At 35.6% G+C, this 22,368-nt stretch overlaps 3 protein-coding genes across 3 annotated transcripts; all 3 read right to left on the bottom strand.

Annotated features, from left to right (window-relative positions):
• Positions 1-3,027: 3,027 nt before the first annotated feature.
• LOC143449749 (hematopoietic prostaglandin D synthase-like) lies at positions 3,028-5,276 on the bottom strand. Its single transcript, XM_076950064.1, has 4 exons — positions 5,098-5,276; positions 3,835-4,037; positions 3,437-3,532; positions 3,028-3,316 (listed from the first exon to the last, which is right to left on the bottom strand). The coding sequence occupies exons 1-4, from the start codon at positions 5,228-5,230 to the stop codon at positions 3,152-3,154; spliced, it is 597 nt and encodes a 198-aa protein (XP_076806179.1). The 5' UTR covers positions 5,231-5,276; the 3' UTR covers positions 3,028-3,151.
• Positions 5,277-5,860: 584 nt separating this feature from the next.
• On the bottom strand, positions 5,861-12,854 carry LOC143449738 (mannan-binding lectin serine protease 2-like). Its single transcript, XM_076950049.1, has 15 exons — positions 12,497-12,854; positions 12,121-12,367; positions 11,832-12,009; positions 11,590-11,751; positions 10,767-10,870; positions 10,539-10,634; positions 10,264-10,417; positions 10,003-10,191; positions 9,798-9,912; positions 9,186-9,289; positions 8,164-8,332; positions 7,748-7,924; positions 7,486-7,639; positions 6,738-6,946; positions 5,861-6,156 (listed from the first exon to the last, which is right to left on the bottom strand). The coding sequence occupies exons 1-15, from the start codon at positions 12,499-12,501 to the stop codon at positions 5,949-5,951; spliced, it is 2,271 nt and encodes a 756-aa protein (XP_076806164.1). The 5' UTR covers positions 12,502-12,854; the 3' UTR covers positions 5,861-5,948.
• A 1,755-nt stretch (positions 12,855-14,609) lies between these two features.
• LOC143449741 (RNA-binding protein RO60-like) lies at positions 14,610-22,081 on the bottom strand. Its single transcript, XM_076950051.1, has 13 exons — positions 22,023-22,081; positions 21,337-21,427; positions 20,899-21,085; positions 20,626-20,756; positions 20,320-20,524; positions 19,617-19,711; positions 18,597-18,731; positions 18,333-18,499; positions 18,002-18,119; positions 16,487-16,650; positions 15,714-15,780; positions 15,223-15,378; positions 14,610-14,989 (listed from the first exon to the last, which is right to left on the bottom strand). The coding sequence occupies exons 1-13, from the start codon at positions 22,034-22,036 to the stop codon at positions 14,831-14,833; spliced, it is 1,689 nt and encodes a 562-aa protein (XP_076806166.1). The 5' UTR covers positions 22,037-22,081; the 3' UTR covers positions 14,610-14,830.
• Between the last annotated feature and the right edge of the window lie 287 nt (positions 22,082-22,368).

The raw sequence follows: 22,368 nt of genomic DNA, 5'->3' as shown, positions 1-22,368 counted from the left end.
ACAACTATGGAAGTTTCAACTGACTAGAACAGAAAAAAGGCATTAATGAAATAATCACTAATAACGAAGTGATATGAATGAAAATTTGTGACACGTTTAGACATGCTTGTAAGTGATCGTTTTAACAACTGAGGGAAACACTTATGTATCTCGGGACGTATTATATTTATCAACGGCACGTCAAAATTATAAGACAACCATCGAAAGCAGATCCATAACCTTGAACCATCGCTCAATGTATAACCATCCAGTCGCTTTCTTTATTCTTTTTAACACTTACAGAAAAACACCCTTTGGTTGTAGGCAGTCGAGGGATTCTGCCAGTCCGTGTGAACCCGTTCTTGGAATTTTAATGACCTCAGCGGACCGGTTGTTAACGCGTATGTGTAGGCCAATCTTATATCGGCCTAGGGTAAATATGGCATGCTGCTACTGAGAGAACAAGATGTTAAAATATTTGAATCCCACCACTGGTTGTAAGTTGTCTATATTCCACCGGAAAAACTTCTGGAATCTCCTAAATTGTTGGGCTCATGAGCTACATTTACAATGTCCAGGTCAAAATGATCCACCAATAAACAAGCCCTGGCATCGATTACTATTTAGGGACTTAACCAATGGCGGGACTCAAATATTTTAACATCCGGTTCTCTCACTGGCAGCATGCTATATTGACTCGGGGCTGATATACACATGGACCTATACATACGCTTGTTAACAATCGGACGCGGGGGTCATTAAACTTCCAAGAACAGGCTGAATTCCACCACTGGACTTGGCTCTTGAAATATTCAATGGTTTTCATAGGTGCCCGCAGCGTATACGCACGTGCGTACCATTTTCCAGTTGTGTTTCATGAAAATAGGCTACGCTTCTTATACTTGAATGCTTTCAGGCTGTCACCGTGTTGGTTTCAGAACCATATTCCCACCACTGACTGGATACGTCATTCGTAATAATTATTATGTTTTGGATGACTTTACTTCTTCTATGTAATTGATTTTTTCTGGATAACCTAAGCAAAAATTCTATACTATCAGTAGAGGCTTCACTGCGTAATAACACTTAAAAATTAAAACTGCTATAGAATGTAGGGGAGCCCATTGGACCATGACTCCTTACGAACCCAATTTTTAGATTGCATACGACAACGTTTCGGCTTTCACCATAATTGGAAAACATGTAATAGGCGGGAATACGGCGTTAAAAATGGTTGTATACAACGTTACAAAATTGTAAACTACAAATTGGCAGCTATTGTACGTCAAATATGAGAATATATTTCATTTCGAGACGCTGTAAAGTGTTTTTCAAGGGCAACAATCCAAAATTTTGGGTGATAGGTGAAAAAACGTAGGAATCAGTTTTTAAAAACGGTTGCTGTCGTTTCCTAAACGCAATTTAAAATAGGCTACGCCACTGATTAAAACATCTTCTTTTCAAACAAAAATTACTCTTTGCTTCATGTTAAACAATATAAAGACCCAACCAAAATTATTGTTTGTCCTCTACTAGTGATTAATTACTAGTGTATACTCAAGCACACTGCTTTATAAATGTCACTTATCAACTGTGCAGCAATTGAGGAATGCGATACACAAGCAGAGAATCTGATAACACAAATGGTTATTTGACAAGCGATACGAAATGGATGGCAGATAAGGATCCCAACTCGATACAACGAATTTGTCACTGCCTGAGCGTTTTAGTAAATGCATGTTACTCATCACAGTAGATGATGCGCACCCTTTGCTGTGTAGTATTACATGTGCTTTTGTTTTGTATGTTCACTCATCACTGTCATGTTTCATTAATATTATATCCAGTCTTCGTAGCAGTACAGTATCCTATGTCACTATTCCTTGCATTCCACTGTTTTACATTCGGTGTTTTCCATGCTTGCCTACTGCGATCAATGATGTATAACGTTGTAAGGAATACAGTCCTTTCGCAACGCCAGCTTTGTTTATTAAAAACTTGGCCGATCTTTGCAAAACATAAAATAGGCTTGTTATACGAAGTTATAAAATTATTTTATGCGGCGTTTTAAAATTATCCACAATAATTTGCCAGTAAGTGTTTGAGCCGATTTGAAAATATTCTACGGGCGCCCATGGTTTTTACTCCTAAAATGTGTTCACGACACGGTGGAACGGCTTCCTTGTATGTAAAATAAAACTGACTGCATCGAATCGGACTCAGGTCGAGTTACTGACTCGAGTCATTATAACTCTGAGTTATAGTTATATTTCGAGAGTTTAAATTTCAAAAACCCGTGTTTTTATCAGCTTTTCTCTGAATGCATAACCTATACCTACATATGGAAAAAATGTGCGCACCCTCCTGAAGGTCACTATTCTAAAAAAACCTGTTTTTTATGCTGTAGTCGTCATGTAAACTATCCCGGTAACTGGGTTCCGAGCGATGAGAAATCATCGACGAGTTTTAAGTCGTGCAAAGATTTTCCTCAATCGAGGATAAATAAGCTTATAACACAAAACGTTGTTTTATAGCCTACCGGTTTTGCCCCATCCTATAATGGTCACCCCCTCTGCGATATTCTGTATTTTATTTTGAGTTTTGCAAATGGGCCACACCTTGTTTTAATCCTATTTCTCGGCTATATGTTCTGCTCTTGGTTATTGTAGTATGGCGACCGACTTGTCCATTGAGCCTCGGCATTTGGAACGTTATCATGTTTAATCGAAGATAGTAGCCTACACCATAATCATGTTAGAATTTGTAAAAATTTAAATCTGGGCATAACCTGAGAATTATAATTACTGTATTATTGACTGAAACTTATTTACGCGATATTGAATAATTTTTGTATTACTGAGATAAACACAGTAGGCCACTTCATGGATTAAGGCAAAGAATTTCCAGCAACACTTAACATTCTGCAGTTGCGTCATTGGGCACACTTTAACTTCGTCGCGGCGATTTTCGGACCTTCTCTTATATATTTGGCTGTCAGTATAGATTAATATAGGCCTAGATGATTTACATTCTGCTGCTTGTACAACATAGTTTTCTGTTTTTTTACTTTAGCATAGACAACAAATGTCTTGCATAAAGAATGACTTGACTTTGACACACTTAGCATTCAACACGTGCACTGTTGAATTTTAAGAGGTATAGTGTAGTGTAGCTACATAGCAGTTTTTGGACGTTTTTTAACCCAACTAGCAATGCTTGGTATTGCCCAAATTCGCTCAAAAAGTGCTTTCAGTTTTGGAGTCCCATCCAGTACACTTGAATCCAACGAAAGCAAATGGTCAGCACAACTTGCAAATCCGATGTCGGTAAAAGTTAGCTGAAAATCGCGGTATCTTGTTAAAATTCATTCACATATACAAGAATTGGGATGGTTACCAAAACACAGTTTTAAAGTATATAATAACAACCAAAAACACTTTTGTTCAATGCCGTTTACCTCTCCGGCATAATAATCTCCATTGGTGAAATTGTTCTCGATTATCTCCAAAGCAGGTGGTATAGTTTCAGTAAGAGCTTGTTTCATAAGTCTTTCCTATAAACATATGAAATCTTTAACGTTAAAGAAAACAGATGTTCACTATTCAATAACCTAAAGTAAACCAATTTTTGTGTTTTCAAAAAACTTTGTACAAGTGTTATGCAATTTGTTTAACTAATTGACCTAGCTAGTAGCCTATAATTGAAGTTTTAGTACTTCTATTACCAAAGATGACTAAACGTGGAATTCAACTGTCTCGCCATCGCGGCGGAAATGTTAATCGTTAATCCCAGCTTACATCAAGTCATCACTGAAAAAAAAAACTTAATACAGTGGTAAAATATAAGTCAGGTTACCTTCGTTTCTTCGTCCTTCTCAGTCCAAGGCAATTTCATCATCACGTCTTGCATTGCTTCGCCAAATTCATCGGCTTTAGCTAAAGTAGAAGAGTTTTTGCCAACTAGACTAAACTCTCGTGCCAAGAACCGCTCTATAGCGTGACTTTGGCTATAACGCTTTCCATCCACGTCCAAAACTGGTAGTTGTTTAAAGGGAAAATCTAATAAAAAGAAAATGGATTTAAACAAGTCCAATACTTTTAGACATTTTGGAAACTGAGTAATATCTAAATATATTTGTATACCAGTGAGACCTCGTTAATCCGGACCACTTCGTTTCGTCAAAAAATGTCGGTTTAGCGGGGTATCCGGATTATCGGAAAGTAAAAAATCAATCAATCTTGCAAATGCAGCACCGTGTTCAAAACGCAGTATGCACCTTACTCCAATTCTAAGTACCGACTTTCTGGCTGGACAGCAACTAAAATAAAATTATATTTTTTGTATGATCCGACCCAGTGTCGAACCCCAGAACCACTGTATTAAAGACGAATGCTCTCCAAGTGACGAACATGCGGCCGCAAATCGGTTTGACAACCGCTCTTGAATGGCGAAGCATTCCGGCGGGACCAGCAGTCTTGAACTTTCTTTGACCTGTTTCCAATCTTTGCGCAATGCGATATCAAAAGCTGATAGCACGATTGAGTTGCAGCAGTATGTCTTCAATAGATTGCCGCACTCAACCGATGTACTGTACGTATTTTTTTGCGACCGCGGAAGTGTTGTTTGCTACTGTTGATGAACAATTTATTTTTTCGTTTCTAAAATACTGTACAGTATTTCATAGTATGACTAAAAAGCTGTGCGGCTAAAATTTTTTACAAAGCGCAATGCTGTACAGTACTGTACTTTTGAATCAATAAAGACCGCAACGTTATTATGCGTAGATAATCGGCTATTGTTTCGTCAACTAACTACCCAGTGTACATAGTGTATTAGGACAATCGTGAATCATTTTCGCTTAACTGTTAATAATCCGGTTTATCGGATTTTATTGCTATTGATTTAGCACATTTGTTCCAAAACTTTTGTGTCGGAGTCGGACAGCGGGGTTTCCGGATTAAAGGGGTAAAATGCATAGGAAGAAATCCGTTCCCGGCAGTTTTGTGTCGGATAGCGGGGATTCCGGTTGTTCGGGGTCCGGATTAACGAGGTCCCACTGTATATAGCAAGTGTACATTCCAATCTAACAAAGTGGCAATCGTCAGGTATCTACGTTACCGTTTTTTTTAGTTGGCCATTCATCGAAAGGAATGCGAACATCTTCATATTCAACGTTGGCATAAGCAAATAGTAAGCGAATGATTTCTCCGCGTCCTTTTAGCGGAAAGTAGTATAGCTTGTACTTCGGCATGTTTCTTAAATGATTACCACCTATTTAACTACAGTATAATGTTTAAAATATTAATTGCTTCAAGTTAATTCTTGCTGTAAAGAACCGCTTGACTTTCACATATAACACAACTCTAGGCACCTTTGAGCTACTGAGCCTAACATTTCAAGCGCAGAGCCTATTCAGCCATTCGAGTGCGTTTCTACATATGCGTTATCAGCATGAAAAGGCATAGTGAAAAGTTCTTTCGCAACAACCAGTCTTTTGCCCACAAAGTTTGAACCGAACTATGGTTTGGCGACTTAACTGCTATAATCGTGGTATTAACTCCTTTTTTCACTTGGCTACTAGTAGTTTGTGTTGTCAGGAAAAAGTCACTCTTTACACATTTCGTGCTACGGCCACGCTTCAATGATTCCCTCCGGCTGAAACAGTTGGCGTGTAATTAATATACTCGGCAAAATACTTATGGTGAAATAATAACTCACGAATTTTTTTCGTGATCCAACAGATCCTGTACATCTGTTTCTGTATAACCACTGTAACGTGTTTACTTGAAAGCATGTGTTTTTTCCTGTAAGGTTTTAGCATTGACTTTTTGACCGATATATCGCAATTTTCATCTAGTACAGTATTGACATGTAAATGAAATTTTCGTTGCAAGTACATGTGTATTTATCAAGCAATAACATTCAGTACAGGATACATATTGGTTGCCACTATCAACAAAACTCAGAAATTATTCAAGGTCAGAATTTTCTTTGATCCACTGTTCGAAGCCATGCGTGATTCGGGTGAATCCAGAGTATGATACAGACAAGCCACAACTTCCTCGAGCAATTCCAAACGATACCAGACCCAAAGCGTAATATTTCTGGGTGGAGTTTTTCTGCGACATAAAAGCTCCACCAGAATCACCCTGACAAGTGGAGCTGCGCGATCCCGACCTATGAACATCAATGAGTCAAGTGTAAACTTTAGGCAGTAATAACTTTCGTTGCCGGTTAAGCTGCATTTTACATACCAAAGTGGTTGCGATTTTAACAAACTTTTAAAGGCAGAACGTTGGAGATAAATTAAAAGTGCAAAAGGTTACGTTAAAACAAGTTTTGTTTTAAAATAAAATATTTAATACGGAGTTTATATATCAACACATGTTTGAAGTCAACACGCAGTTGTTATTGAAAACAGTGAAGTTCACAGTTGAGTTTAAACATGCGTACGTGTGTTAACTATACGTAATTATCAGTAACTTCACTTCATAGCAAACTTCTGTTGCCCTTGCACTATCTATAAGCCATAAGTAAGCCATTGAGAGCAAACCTACAGAATTTAAATATTACACTGAGAGAATGATATAATTTGTTAATATAAATCGCAATGGTCATCACTTTTACTATATTTTCAGTCCAGACATATTTACGACACTCAATAAAAGTAAAACATAGCATAATTAATTTAATGCACTTTATAATTTGAATGCAAACACTAATTTTGAACTTAGAATTTCCTTAGGGCATGTACATACTCGAACCCGGCGCAGAACATGTTTTCTGTTAAATGGACTTTAGAACCAAGGGTAACACCCAAGTTTCTGGCTTTCCGTTGGAAACTTGCATAACAGTCTGCGTTGGTGACAGTCGGCAATTCCGCCTGACGAAGTACAACTGATGGTCTACCACGAGCGTCATGTACACCCCAGCCAGCAACCTCACCACTAGATCCACCTGGATTTAGCTACGAAAAATATCTCCCTATTATTTACATTCAAAATACCTCAAAATAAATGACTTTTATAGGAGGACCGCTAAGACCGTTAAAACCTTCAAAATTTAGGTTGACTTTGATCGCGAGAACAACTTCGATTGCATTGCTTATAAACTCTTTTTGTTTGCAAGACTCATGAAAGTGGTCCAAAACATTGAGTCCAAGATCGGATTCAAGCGGTTTAATTAAGAAATTGAAGTGGTTCAAGTGATCCAAGCAAATTTAGCAAGACTGCACGTTTTGGGGGCTTCTACCAAAAAACCCTAATATATATTGTGCAGTGCACAATTTTTTTAAACATTAGTATATAAAAGAGACGTTTAATATGCTTTTAAGCTAGGTTTAAACAATTTGTTTAGGTTCAAGTCTGAGTTTGTATAAACAACAAAGTTTTAACAAAAAAGGGTAAATTTTAACCATTGTATATGCCCAACAAGTCCTAATTTTGGATACTTAATTAACGATCAGTTTAGGTTTAGGACTAAGTGGTAAATTTGATTTCAGCTTACCAGATCAAAATCTTCATTAAGTGATGGTAGGCAAACCGGTCTAACATAATCATCCATAATCACAGTTTCAGCAAGTCTTAACAGCGCTATGTCGAAATCCCACGAAGAATGGTGGTAAGAGGGGTGGCGTATAATATTGCTTATAGCTACAGGTCTGTGTAAAGTATTTTAAAATAAAAAAATGTCTATTTGTGTATAGCAGTGATATAACAGTAACAATATACGTAACTTTAGAAGTGCAATTTTGTTAAAGGTAGGTTACCTTGCCGGAGTCTTTTTGTTGTATTCGGGGTCTTTTTGTTTCTTGTAATACTCCTCTTGATCTGTTCGACGGTCATGAGCACCTAACCAGACATGAGTTAGGTTGGTCCAAATCAAGCCATCCGGGGGGTATTCAACGTGGGATCGTGTGATGCAGTGAGCGGCGGTTAATATGTACCTTTAACCAAAAAAGTATGCGATGTGTACACATGCTACCACAAACAAAATTACATATTGTACAATAATAATAATAAGCAAAACTATATATAAAATAGACCGAAATTAAATCAAAAACTTGTGAAAAAATTAGAATTTTTTAATTTAAATAAGAAATTTTATGCATTTCATAATAACCTGAGTGCATGTTGCTTTGTTTATTTTATAGAAATAGGCCTACTTATTAACCTAATGACCTACTGTGGACTGATTAGAAAACCACCGCATGTGAAAAAGTTAGTAGCAACATTAGGATTCCTGGCAAAGTTGATAAATGCAACCCAAGGCCACTCGTTCTTTGCGGCTAGAGTGCCACCAGAGATATGCTGCCCAACAAGTGTTCGATCGGCGCCATTTTTCCGGCCGCAAACTACAAGTAAAGACAATTTTGTTGAAAATCAAAACTTTATCAGCAAAACTTGCTTCTTTCTCTCTTTTGATTGTGAAGGTACATAGCATTTCTTTATTTTTTAACGCTGTTTCTGGTTTATTGTGAATATTCTAATGTATAGCAATACATGTCGAAAAGGAAAACTTAAATAACTAGAACACGACCAATTGCAATGCATTATTTTTCAGGTCGTTTGATACGAAAATGTTTATAAACACCATTACAAATCGGTAAGCAGCCAACCACTTTTAGAGTGTAGCTAACCATCTATACAGCTTTTAATATGAAGACAATTATGTTTGGAAATTGTACCACGCCTGTTACAGATTTAGAATCAGCAATGCCGTACGAAATAATCTATACAGTGGCCTATTATGTGGTATTGCAGATCAATACAAACACTAGTTTTTCCTGCACATCTGCCTAACACTCCATTTCTTATTTTTATAAAAAAAATCTACCAAGACCTCATTTCGAAAAAGTAAGAAACTTCGCATTAGAAGATATCAGGCCAGTTTGATCTTGAGAAACTTCTCTGTTTAGTATATTCGGTTCTATCGTGCATGCTGGTTTACGGTGTGTAATATGCTTTAGTTAATTTAATTGTAGTTGTATTCCCAAAAACTATCCCGTGTCCACTATTACTTTGGACTTCAGTTGAAAGCAAAGTTATCATGATTTTAAAAGTTAAGCACTAAGTTAAGCTATACAATGTACAAAAATATAAATATTGTGCAAAAGGGCAAAATTAATTTCAGCTTCAAGCTATGTTTCTCATACAAAGACAAATACCGGTATGTTGTTTTCAGAACGGAAAAACCAACAAACTCACTTGGCTTGCAGACTGGTATGTTGTTTTCTCCTGTTTCTGTTTCGGGCACCCAGTTCGCATCTGCATTGCAAATCCACTCCGTAACACCGGAAACCAATTCATACCTACAAATATAAACTTAATACAAGGGCAAGATCTTATGACTTTGAAAAAGTTGACTTTAAAATTTCAAAATTTGACTTTATTGACCTAACAAAAAATCGACTTAAAATGTAATTCTGAATTTTTATTTTAAGGAACACTATTGGAACTAGAAATCAATCTAAACTAGCAACTAAGATGATACTGCGCTGTACTTCAAACATTTTTACATTACATTACAGCACAGTCGCACATATAATTTCCTGTGACTTCGTTTGATTATTGTACCGCAATCGTTTGATAGTGCTATTAGATATGAGTTTGCAACCTGTACTCAGCAAAGATAGGCAAAACCAAATTACAGTTTCCTTGCCATTCTCTTCTTTGACTTTAATACTTTTTTAACAACTTACCCTAAGTTAGTAGTCTTAATCTTAGATTTCAGATAGTCTTATACATACAAAGCAAAACCGAAAAGCAAGCAAATCCTACTACCAAGCAACTACTCAACCAACAAACGTTTAAACTCACCAGTTATTACACTCGATTGACAGTTGTTCAGCGTAAGTAAATCGTTTTGTGTCGAAATCAACGATGTGAGCATACGGCACATTTGTAAGATGCCCTGGCGCTCCGCAAGATTTTACTGAAACAGTTACCTTAATGTTTTTGCGTGTATTGTAATACCAACATAACAAAAATCTAAAACTGCAACTAAAACGGTTAGATTTCGTACTTTCGCAAACTGGATTATCATGATTCCACACTCCATTATTTTGACAAGTTATTATGGATTCGCCAACCAATTTATAGCCTGGATTACAACTAAACCGAATTTCGTCTTCGAACTCATAAATTCCACTTAGTTTCTCATTTGTTATAAAACCATTGAGTGGAGCTGTTCTTGTTTCGAGACACTTTATTCCTTTAAAATAAAAAAGTTACATTACCAAACTATGAACTGATTTTATAAATGTAGCTAAAAGTGTCTATTTACTTGTAGTATTGTATGTTATCTTAAATCCAGCTTTTTCGACAGCATTGTCGGTATGAAAATCCAGTCGAACTTCTCGCGCGTTAGTTGGATAAAAATCTCCACTAAACGGTACTTCTGTGCCACAAAATTTTTGTTCTTCTTCATTGATTGTAACCTTTATGTTGAACAAATATAAAAGCCTGTACCCCAGTTTAACCACTTATGTAGTTTTACATGTACAATTAAACGGCTAGAATTGATGGTAAATGTTCAACACGGTAAGTGACAAAATATACCTTTAAGTAATCATACGGACAATCACTATAGTCGGGGTGAAGTTCGATGTCGAATACCGGCTCAAACATGATATTGAGACTCATTCCTGCACGAACCTGCATGTCACATATAATGATGCATGCAATGTGAGCAGTTGTTAAATGTGATCAATACAGCTAAAAGTAAATTAAATCAAGTTATGTGCATTTTATGCTTTTTTGTTATTCGAAAAAATATATATTGTAAACCTGAATGGTCCAGTCGCAGTCGGTGAGTCGGGAATATGGCGCCGGATAATCTGGACTAGTAATAATCCCACTTTCTTCGGTTAGTACTTGGTTTTCACAGGAAGCTATTAAGCAACATATTGACCACATTACAGCAAGTTACTAGAAATGAATTACTTCGGTGAAATGTTGATGATTTTGTTTTCTATACGTAAGGTCATAAACACTCTTGTTTTGTGATTATTTTCTCTATCACAAGGTTCGTAATAATTGGTGAAAGAAAACAGTCGCCTTCAGTATAGTGATTCATACTCAAGTGCATATATGTCATTAATAACTTGTACCATGTAGGTGATAAATGTATACGTTGATAGTCTACTATTACACATAAATAAAGACAGCAAATGTTTATTGTATCAGGTATGTAACCAGTAGCTTGTTTATGTTTTTCTACACCTATACACAGAAAACAGTTTTCTACGTGAGTAATCAAACCGTGACGTGAAAAGAATTTCTGGATTTTCCCGAATGACGTCAAAGCAGTGAACAAAACGTTTTGGGCAAACTTTGTTTTTTTATCGCATAGCATATTTTGATGATAATAACAATTAAACAAATTACATCACTCTAGCCCTCATCAGTGAATAAATATATTCATTATTCCTTGCGACACATCAAGTGTAAACTTTGAATTTCGCCGGTTAAGTTTCCTTGCAGATTTTACGTTAGTTTGACATATAAGTTCCCAGCCCTAATAGGTGTAGATCTATAACTATGACTGTAATAATGGTAAAAACTTGTCCAAAAATAAAATCTGTCCGCTAATTTATTAAACTTCTTTTACCTCTACAAGTGTGATGGTTTTCGTGCAACTGAAAGCCTGGGCGACAAGTGCAATAATACGAGCCTGGAACGTTGATACAGTAGTGATTGCAGTAGATCATTTCGTCCCAGTCTTCGAAAGCATGGCGGACGTCATAAGTCATTTGTGCGCATTCGTCCGCATCTTCGAAAACATTTAAGCATGTAAGCACAATACTTTACCATATTTGAATACAGTTGTTTTTACATTTCCTGACGATTTACCTTCAATCACATAATGTGCACGGAAACCCCATATTTGACCTTCATTGGAATAGTCCGAAACAAATCTGACTCTCATTATATTGCCTTTGGAGCGAAAGCGTTGTTGGCGATGAGGAGCGTCATATGGATAAGTTTGATAGTTACCGCAATATTTTTTCCTGACCCCGAAATCTTCAATCTGTCAAGGGACTTTGTTGTTATCATTGTTATACACACTTCAACAGATAGAAATGTAAGGGTCTAATCATATTTATTGATAAGCTATTTGCATAAGGCAGGTGAAAGTTACCTCTAAAAAGTCATAGGCACATGACCCTCCCATTTCTTCATCATAGGAGTCTTCAAGGTCGAAAATCGAAAAATAAACCACCACTTGATATCCTGGATCCGCTGTAATTTCCCATGTTATATCTTGGTTATCTAAATATGTTTCCCCAAGAGAGGCGGGGCTTCTGAACTGACCATACTCATCACTAAGCCGTATCACCCCAAAACACCATGAAACGTGACTCAACGTCAGAAGAAACAAAAGGAATCTACATTAAAAACAAATACATAGATTTCAGGTGATGGGCTGGCAAACCTTAAATATGTAAGGCTCTAAGCAGAAATAAAACTACAACAGCCTATTGTAGAATTACAACTACAAAAATTACATAAAATACCTCATCGCTATGATTTTCCAATTCACCTTGGTAAAATATCATTCGTTGGTTAAAAACAGTAAAATTCGTAAATAAAGCAGAATTCTGGCTGAAAAAGCAAAGTTTGAACTGCGAATGGTGAGATGATGCTAAACGTTTCAAGTACAAAAGATTTTACGCGCCATTGAGTCCTGCCTAACCAAGCACAGAGAAGTAATTTATTCTCCTTATTGTACACGTCATTTTCCGATCTGGGTTTATCGAAAACAGCTCAGGCAATCGAGACTGAAGTAAAGCAGTTGCTTAAGCGGTAAACATTATTCCTCAAGGAGTTTCCGGTGCTACTGAAGGTCGACTACTTCGATAAGCACTGCGACGCTCTTCTTAAGAATAACTTCTGTTTGCCAAATAACTTAGCAGTGATCCAAACAAAACAAAATTGTTGAAGGCTAGGCCTGTCACTATAACACAAAACCTAAAGGAAATCACAGGCATATCACGATGCAAAAGCTGCGGCCTGACACGCAGTAGATTAAATTTTCTCAAGATTCTATAGTAAAAGAATGCCATTATGTGGACGCGCAAATGATTGCAAAGTCACTGAAATGGGCATTTTATTTTGAGAAGAGACATGCACATGCTTGCTTAAGACAAGGTTTGTGCATCTATTCTTGGGCAAAAACTGTAGGGGAAATACGCTACTACAAGCCATTAGTGTTTTGAAACAGGTTTATTTTATGCATTTCTGTGGAAAATTGCATGGCAGTGATCATGTATAAAACGAGAACGCTATCTTAAAGACCAAAGTAGTTATAACACATACATATCGTCTAGATTCTAGGCTATAGAAAGATTGGGAAATATAACAAAAAAACTAACGCATCGATTACATATTGACTCCCACCCTACGTTCATGGGCAGTATAAGGGTTTGGCTCAAGCTCGGTAGCCGGGGCTCTAGCGGAGAGAAATCAATGTTGAACTGAAGTAGTTCAAAGACTTTCCAAAGTCTGAGGGTTGATATTCTCATGTCTTAATTCTTTACCATTAAATTATATCAATTGCTTTGTTTGTATTATTACGTTGATTTCATTGGAATCTTATTTTTTAGGTTTCTGCCCAAAAAGAAGACTTTGCTATAAGACCAACAGCCCGAAGAGTTACTTTAGTTTGAATAACATTTTTGTAGTAGGCCTAATAGATTTTTTTGCAAAATTTTCCATCTATAAATATGAAAAAAGATTGTTATTTAGAAAACGCACCGAATAGGCAAGTGATGTTGCCAGGTTTATTCGGAGCGACTACGGAATAGGCAGGAAACACGCAATGTTACCGTTGTTGTAATTTTAATTTCAACGCATACAGCTATAATATATACAATAATACAGTTTAATTTGTGTATAATTCTGATATTATTTAAATTTCTAATAAATTAAAGCTTAACAATAGGTGTTTCCAACGGTGTTTGCTGGACGTGCACCTTTGTTGTGTTGGAACATTCTTCGTATTTTCCCACATTTTCTGAATTCCGAACACTTTCAATTGAACCCTAACATCAACTCGATTATCTAGGATACATGCAATCTGTCCAAGAATCGGGTGGACAATGTTTTAAGAAGGCTAACACATAGGCTTACCATAATTTTGTGGCTTAAAAGCGGGACGCTTTCGACATATGACGTCACAATAACATTTTTATCGAATACAATGAAATAAATAACAAAAAAGATCACGAATTCTTCTTCAAGAAGTACCGGTGCGCTACACAGCAAAAACAATAATAAGAATATGCTAATGTTCGTGTATGGCTTCTATGCGGTATGCCTATGCTGGCTGACTGAATGCCAAACCGGGACGTTTGGCCGACCGATCGGGACGCCGGGACAAGACGTTAAAAAGGGGGACTGTCCCGGCTAAAACGGGACGTATGGTAAGCCTACTAACACAGCACCTCCTGGGCGAAACCTAGACAAGTAGTAGAAGCGAAGTAATGGCGGCCAATCACAAAACGCGTAAATGGCACATCTACCGCCAACTTATAGGTAATAAGAATAATAAAAAGTGATTCAGGACTCCAAAGAGGTCAGATGTCCAATTTTCCCATCCACATCGACACAACACAAGATAAACGAAGATAGAACTTGGAAATTCTACTTCCAGACTTTATATCAATAGAATCATAAACGCTCAACAAAAGTTATTACTAAATGTTACCAGCAATCGCAAAACATAACATTGGTTAGATTAAAGCCGAATCCTAATTAAGCTTCAAATCAGTACTGCCGCAGATCATGTTTTGCATGAAAAAGATATTACTCTAGTTTTGTACACATGCACAATTGCACATTGAACATAACTAAAATTTTTCAAGAATAAAATCATGTATAATGTTTGGAACTCTTTCATTGAAACCGGAAATAGAAAGTACCCCATTATCCTGACGAAGTTCCAAAGGTATCAGATCTTTTTCACTGGATAGTGCTAGCACTATCAGACGAGCAGGAATTTTCATAACCTATTGAAAACAGAAGCAACCCATTGATTAACTGGATTATAATTACTGCTATTACTGTATTGAAAAGCTCACTTCTCGCGGGCACACTGTAATATATATAAATATAACAATACCATAACACTGTTACTGGGGAGTTAAAGTATTACAAATGACCCATTGTAAACGATATGTCAACGCCAGTTGGATATTGTATCATCGTAGCACAGCACCATGTCATCGGAAAAATGGTTTACCTCACGATATTGCGCAAGAGCATCCAGCGTTGTTGTTTTATTACCGGTAGGTTTGGCCACCTTGTCATCAGTGATTACTATGAAAGTGTCAATTTCTTTCTTATCCTTTTTTGCGCGAATAAGCGGTCTTGCTAAGTCCGGTGAACCATACTGCACCTAAAGTAATTTAAACAGTATAAGGTTTGTTTCCTTCAATATAGTTAAAAGGAAATTTTTAAATACATTTCATTTTTCGTGATTTCCTAAATATTTACTGAGAATGAGACTCATCATATTATTAGAATACTGGTAATAATAAATACAAAAATTTGATAAAATTCAGCCATGTATAAAGATATGGACAAAAATATATTTTACTAAAAAAGAACAGTGCAAATACAGGTTGTTTGTAAAACAAGCTTTATAACAATTGTTTGAAACATTTTCCACTATTATAAAGTTTGTTTTAAAGTAAGGTCATGTGTCACATCATCATACAATGCATGCATTACCGGTATCTTTTCAAATTTTGATTGAGCAACAGACAGCATGTCCTCTTTTATTTCAATTTCGGACCACCTAGATAAAAAATCCAGCATAAGTTGATCAAAGATTTGTTAGCAGAAGATCTTACAGTCAGTAATGTGATGTAGTTAATAAGCACAAGCCTATACAAACTTGAGAACCTTTTACTTGTGTGAAAGTTGAACATTTGAGAAATTAAAGCAGCAATAAGAAAGCAGTTTTTGGGTTGCTGTACAATAATGTTTTGTTCATTTATCATTTAAACTTTCAAAATACAATATTGTCTAAAACTGAGGCGATTTTTCTGTTGCTTTTTTGCATCGCACAGATAAAAACAGTGTAAAATGACAAAATAATGATGTGCCCCATAACTAACGGTCGGAGATAGCTAGGCAAAACAACTGATGTGTAGTCGTAGCAGATTAAACGTTGACATGGTAATCACGCTGGCAAAATTTTCAGATGTCTAACTAACTTAAGAAAATTATTCCACTCATAATTAAGTAGCGAAAATGGTAGCACGTTGGGCGAACAGAGGAATACAACTGAACCGAACTTGATACAACACAGAAAACAATAGAATTTCAACCGAATGATGACTTATGCGAACTGACGACTAAGGTGGATTCTACTGTTTTAACATATTGCTATTATAGCACAAAAAAGAAATTGCTAAAACAAACTTTTACAAGCAAAAACATTTTAAATGAAAACTATAACTGCAGGGATTAAAAACAAGTCAGCGAACATCAAAACATACTTTTTGGCAAAAGGATATATTTGAGCATGTGGTTCTGTTTGCGCCATGGCCAAACAAAAGGCAACTGCAAAAGTCTGGCAGGGCACCTGATTCCAGTGCAGTACCTTTCCTTTCATCGAAGTACTGACGGTCACAAAAATTCTTTTCTGTGTTGGGCGGACACCCTAAAGATAAATCAAAGTGTTTTTTTTTAAATTGTGACTACTTGTGTATGACTGCAAATGTAATAATCGTTTTATGAGCAATGTGTATTTTCAGAATTAGTAAAAATAAAGGCAAAAAATAAATACATAAATAAGCACAGTAAGTTATACATAATTAAATGGAAAAACTACAAACAAACATAACTGTAAATGCATTTTACATCTTATCATAACATACACATTTAGCAGTACAGTACCGGTAGCACATATAGTATATAATTAGTTTTCGTTTGTGCTCATTTGCATAAAATTGGGATTTATAACGTCATAAATTTATAATTATAAACAATATTCTACACTAACATGTATTCTGAATTAGTTTATCATTTAGAGCAGAGTTTCTTGCACATCCCACCGATGAGGCCTGGTGGAATTTTGTTGAGGCTTGGCAAAATTTTGGTGAAGTTTATAAATTCAAATTTAACGAAGAAATATGTAATCACTTTTTGCAACTTTCACTATGAAAATGAGCGAGAATGCAACAATACATGTTCAATAGGAGAAAAATCACCCCCATCGCTCATGAACCCAATTGTTTTAGATGCCCTTATGAACGAAATGTTTGGAGGCCATAGGTTTTTTGCATCTTTATTTCTTTTTGTTTATCGCATTCCCTTGTTTACAACCATTTATTGGCTATAATGTGAAAAACGTACAATATACAGGTATACGGCGTTTCAAAATTGTACATCATAAAAAGCTAGCTTTTGTACGTATAAATGTGAGATATACATTTCATTTCAAAGCAGTCTAAAGCCGTTTTTGACGCACAAAGCCCTGCATCTTGGGCGAGGAGTGTGGTGGGCAAATGTTGGAATTTTAGATTCAGCTTTTTAAAATTGTTTGGCCAACCCTTGGCTTAAACGCAATCCTAAATACGCCACTGATAGTGGGCGAACAATTTTGTTGAATTTAAAGTGGGGCCTGAGATAAAAAAAAAAGGTGGAGAAACACAGATTTAGATGCTACATGTTTTTTAATTGACACAAATAAAAAAGTATCACAAAAACATAAAAAACTTTTTATTTTGTAATCTACACAAAGTTGTCCTTAGTTAGAGTTTAATTGATTGTCTGGCCCAAAATGGGTAAAAAGTCTTTTAGCTTTTTTTAGAAGTTCACTACAATTGTGATGAAAGAATTCACATTGGTTAATAATTTAGTACCAGTAAATATTTTTATTAAGCAAACAAGAATGATAATTCTACACTAGGTTTGGCAAGATTGTGAAAGGAAAAAAAGATTACAAAATGAAAATACGCAAAGTCATATTCAAAGAATGACCACAACCTACTTAATAATGAGCATTTTACCTTCAGGGAAATATAAAAGGCTACTTCCAATGCAGAAAGTACTTCAGCATCTGGTTCCCACCGATATTTCTTCTTAATCTTTTTTCCAAGTTTGTACTCATGGTGGTGGTACAACCAACTAAAACCAAAGTTACAGTTTAGACATTTTTAACATATATTTAATGGTTAAGTGTGTGCATATATTTATTAATATTCATGATAATTAAGTTTTAGGCAATGCTTTTTAAAACAGGTTATCTTAAATGCAGTCTATACTGATAAAAACTACAACCAACTTTTATTAAACATAGATAATTTAATTAATCATGATATTGGTACTGCTATGTGTTACCAGCAAGGATGTATTCCTGACTGTTGAATATCGTTGACATTCAGCAGACGTTGCAGCAATACTTTACTCCACAAGTCTTCCTTTTCTACCATTTTCTTTGCATGAATTCTTGGTAAATTTTGGAGCAAAACTGGTAAGGAAATTTCTGAGAGAAGCTTTCTCCAAAGCTATTAACCAATTAAGGAATTAAAAATACTTTTCAGATCATAGATAAAAAGTTACAATAGTAATGGTATCAAATAGTAGAATAACATCAACGATTACCATCTGGTCATTTTGAAGATGACATGGTACATGACCCCAAGCCATTTTATATTTTGAAATAAGACTTGCAGTTGCAACTACTTCCTCTGGCTTAGACAGTTTAACTCTACGAACAGCCTCCAGCAAATCAAATAGCTTAAGAAAAAATAAAGTTATACACATATGACAGATAGATGGTAAACTTTGTAAATGGAGTTGATTGCTTAGCTATTGCAAACAGTGAAGCAAAATTACTAGAGATGTGAATTCAAATGGATTCAGCTGATATCCCTTGGGTGGAAGGTTCAGGCAAACTTGAATACTAACAATAGCAAAACTGAATACAACATTACCTATAAATTTTTTCGACTTAAAATAGAAATGACGATCTAAATTTGTGGCTCAGCTTAAGTAGGGACAACATTTCTTACAATAAAGATCATTTACCAAAAGCTTTTGTGTTCTCAATGGCTATTCGAATACTAATTTTTGAAACAAAGTAACCTGTTTAGTGATAGTATCATGTTATAACCCAGTGTTTCTTTCCTGGAAGAATGGTTCAGTGATCAATGAAAGGGTGAATGAAATTTTTGCATGGATGAATGAAAAATTTTGCTGCCATGCATTGAGCAACGATGATGCAATGAGCATTCATCGCTTAAACTCCCATTGCCAAGCTTGTCAGTGTACATTTGTCACTAGACGTATGTTATTTGGTTTTTCGTTTTTGTACAATTTTGATCAAATTTGAGACTGTTTACCTAAACCATTGAACAGGAGCAAGAATCATTAATGTCTTGCTCAAGGACTTTACAATGACAGCAAAGCTGAGTATGGTTTACAGTTTGCAATAATGCAAGCCTGGAACTTTAACCTTTCTGCTACCGAGCTAACAGATGCTACTTAATTTGAGGTAATTACTCAAAATGGTGTATGATATTGTTGAAAATTTGAACATTCAAGATAGTGAATGCTAATGGCTAATGTTTCCAGAGATTTTTATCAAATTAATTTTCTTACAAAAAACAAAACATTCCACACCTCTTGAGCATCAGGTGTATCACACACTTCCTTGGAGAACCGATCTTTTGTCTTTGAAAATCCTTTCATAATATAACTGCACAGAATATCACAACCTAAAATACAAACACTTGATCATAATATTAGAGTTAGAATTTACTGAGTCAAAAAGAAAAACACTTTTTAGTTAGGGTCGCATGAATTGTTACACATAATCAAGTTAAACATAAGTTTAATAGAAAAACAAGTCAGTAAATCAAAATAATTTTTCGAATTAAACCAAGCAGCTCTGTAGCTCTGTGTACACGAATAAAAGGTTTCAATAAAGCAAGTCAATGCATCGATGCAGAATAAAATTGGTCTGTTTATGTCACTTGCAATTGGCCAGAGTTTTTCTTTACAATTTTTTGCTGCTTATCAAAATTTAAACTAACTGCGATTGTACCATGCTGGTATAACAAACAACTTTAACTTTTAACTACAAAAAATCACAAAAATCCTTCCACTAGGCTGCAAGTTGACTGGGCCATTATTAGGACATAGCTGCAGCACACAATGCTACATCCAATGGAATCTTTTATCAAACCAGTAACTGTCTACTGGTATCCTACAAAATGTAGTATATACATAATATTACCATAGAACGTAAATACATTCTGGCATTTCTCATTTTAAAATATTAATAATAATTAATATTTCAAAAATTTCAAATATTTCTACATACATAGGTCGTTGGAAGGGTTTATGTGACACAGCTTCAGCAAATCTTTATGGCTCCAATGTTGATATGTTTTGCAGCTGGTAACTGCATAAGCAATTTCAGATGATGGTTTGTTTGAGTACCACTGCTGAATGGCACTACGCCGAGATCTACCCCATCCAGTAGTATTAAAGGGTTTCTTTGTTAGACGTTCACAAGCAGCAACAAACTGAATACAAAATTGACATAATCACATTTAACCAATTATTGGCACTCAGTGTGTATCACGAGGATTGTGAATACTTTTTGTTATGCAAAGTACAAATTTACCTGAAGGATGGCATGAGGTGTTGTACAAACAACGTTCAAAAGCTTATGTGCTTTATTTACAACTAAAGCATTGCTAGAAGTGTCACAAACCGCTAATGCATAAACACCCGCACTTTGACAAAATGAAGGATCTGCAATAAATTAGCAAAACAAAACTTCACCATGTTTATCTGAATTGCAAATTTTAGTATCAGGAAGGTTGCACAGATTTTACAGAAGGAAAATGACAAATGCTTTCCTTATCATAAAAACATCAACACAACCGTTACATACCTTTGCATGTGGATTTAATAATGTTGATTAATTCTGCACCATTACCATTTCTAGTTAGTTTTGTGGTAAACGACTGTTCCAAGGTAGTGGGATATGTGTGAGACATAGCAGACTTATAAACCCCTTTTTCAATACCCAAATGTAAAAATCGTTTAAAGCTAGAAATGTCATGGTGATTTTCCATATCCTGTAGAAAATAAATTTGCATCTTTAAACAAACCTGCACCCCTTAAAACCAGAACCAAACACTTCAGCTCAGTATGACACTCCAACCCAATTCAAAATAATATATTAAGTCACATCACTGCAAGCGTAAAAGAATAAAACAATTTAAAAAAACAATCCAAAACGTTTAGAAGTTATATATGATGATTCATATTTCAATCAACAGAATTGTCAAGCCATAGGTAAGGAAAATATATGAAATTCAATACATACAGAAAATCGTTCTGAAGCTCCAGGTGCATCCAGTTGAATTTCATTTTCTACTTGAAGTTTCACGGGAGCAAAAACAGTTCGGTTCAACATCCTTTATTCAGCAAAAATCTTTTAACAAAACTGCCATGCAACATTTAAAGAAAAACGCAAAAACATTTTTAAAAAGGATAAAAAGTGTTTTGTCAGAAAATGCATGAATACAAGCTTGGTAGCGTGGGCTCGAGCAATGACAAATCGTGACAGAATTTAATTTGTTCAAAGAGTTTTGTATGTCCAAGAATAATAATTTCCATACTAAACTTAACCAAGTCATAATTAAGGTTGTATCTTGCCCAAAAAGCTCGTTGTCACGCTCATGTTTTTGTGAAGAAGCCCAGATTTTATGCTATTATTTTATTACTTGATGTTTTGTCAAATGAATTGAAGTTTTATGAACTTGGCACTTCCAGTTGAATTTGAAAGTTAGGCCTACTACACGAGTTTAAAAAGAGATTCAAACGTACAATTGTTTCCGGTGAAATAATGATTAGGCTACCACCTGCAGACTTGCTAACGTGCTTGATGCGCAACGGCTGCAGCCTGCAAGGATAGCGTATCCCTAATCCTGTCCACGGACAGCTTGCTGCACTCAGATTTGCAGCGTTGGTAAACTCGCATTGTCTTAAATAGGAGTAGATTTTAATTACCTTTCGCCAATCATTGCCTCCGCCTTCCTGATTCCTGAACTTGGTCCAGTCTAGTTTCTAATAAACTGAGCTAGAACTGTTGTCGAAACTTGCCTTTCGACGTAGGGGAACTACCAACGTAGATTTCAATTAATTCCACATACCGTATGTTGAAACATTTTAGGACGGTTAGTAACCATAACGCTGTGTCGAACTAACATACAAAAATGGCTGGATAAACATACAAAAATAAATTTCCCAAAATAGTTTAGTTCAAGAGAAAGCGCTGGAGCGTTTTAGTGCGAAACCAATTTTAAATTTTTAGTGAAATTTCATTTGTATATCTGTTTTCAAGCGTACGGACTTA

Source organism: Clavelina lepadiformis, chromosome 3 (assembly GCF_947623445.1).
Source record: "Clavelina lepadiformis chromosome 3, kaClaLepa1.1, whole genome shotgun sequence".
Lineage (NCBI taxonomy): Eukaryota > Metazoa > Chordata > Ascidiacea > Aplousobranchia > Clavelinidae > Clavelina > Clavelina lepadiformis.
The sequence above is the reverse complement of the archived record's forward strand: the minus strand, read 5'-3'. Positions and strand labels throughout refer to the sequence as shown.

Bases quoted from the DNA above. Each gene is read 5' to 3' on its own strand.
- LOC143449749 (XM_076950064.1), bottom strand. From the start codon at position 5,230: ATGCCGAAGTACAAGCTATACTACTTTCCGCTAAAAGGACGCGGAGAA. The intron at 3,533-3,834 runs GTAACCTGACTT...ATATGTTTATAG, and splicing joins AGAAGGACGAAGAAACGAAG to GAAAGACTTATGAAACAAGC. The intron at 3,317-3,436 runs GTAAACGGCATT...CGCGATTTTCAG, and splicing joins GAGATTATTATGCCGGAGAG to CTAACTTTTACCGACATCGG.
- LOC143449741 (XM_076950051.1), bottom strand. The intron at 21,086-21,336 runs GTATGTATTGAA...TATTTTCTACAG, and splicing joins GAGCTTCAGAACGATTTTCT to GATATGGAAAATCACCATGA. The intron at 16,651-18,001 runs GTAAAATGCTCA...ATTTATCTTTAG, and splicing joins CCTTTTATATTTCCCTGAAG to GGTGTCCGCCCAACACAGAA.
- LOC143449738 (XM_076950049.1), bottom strand. The intron at 10,192-10,263 runs GTAAATAGACAC...TTTATTTTAAAG, and splicing joins GATAACATACAATACTACAA to GAATAAAGTGTCTCGAAACA. The intron at 6,157-6,737 runs GTATGTACATGC...TGATGTTCATAG, and splicing joins ATGTTCTGCGCCGGGTTCGA to GTCGGGATCGCGCAGCTCCA.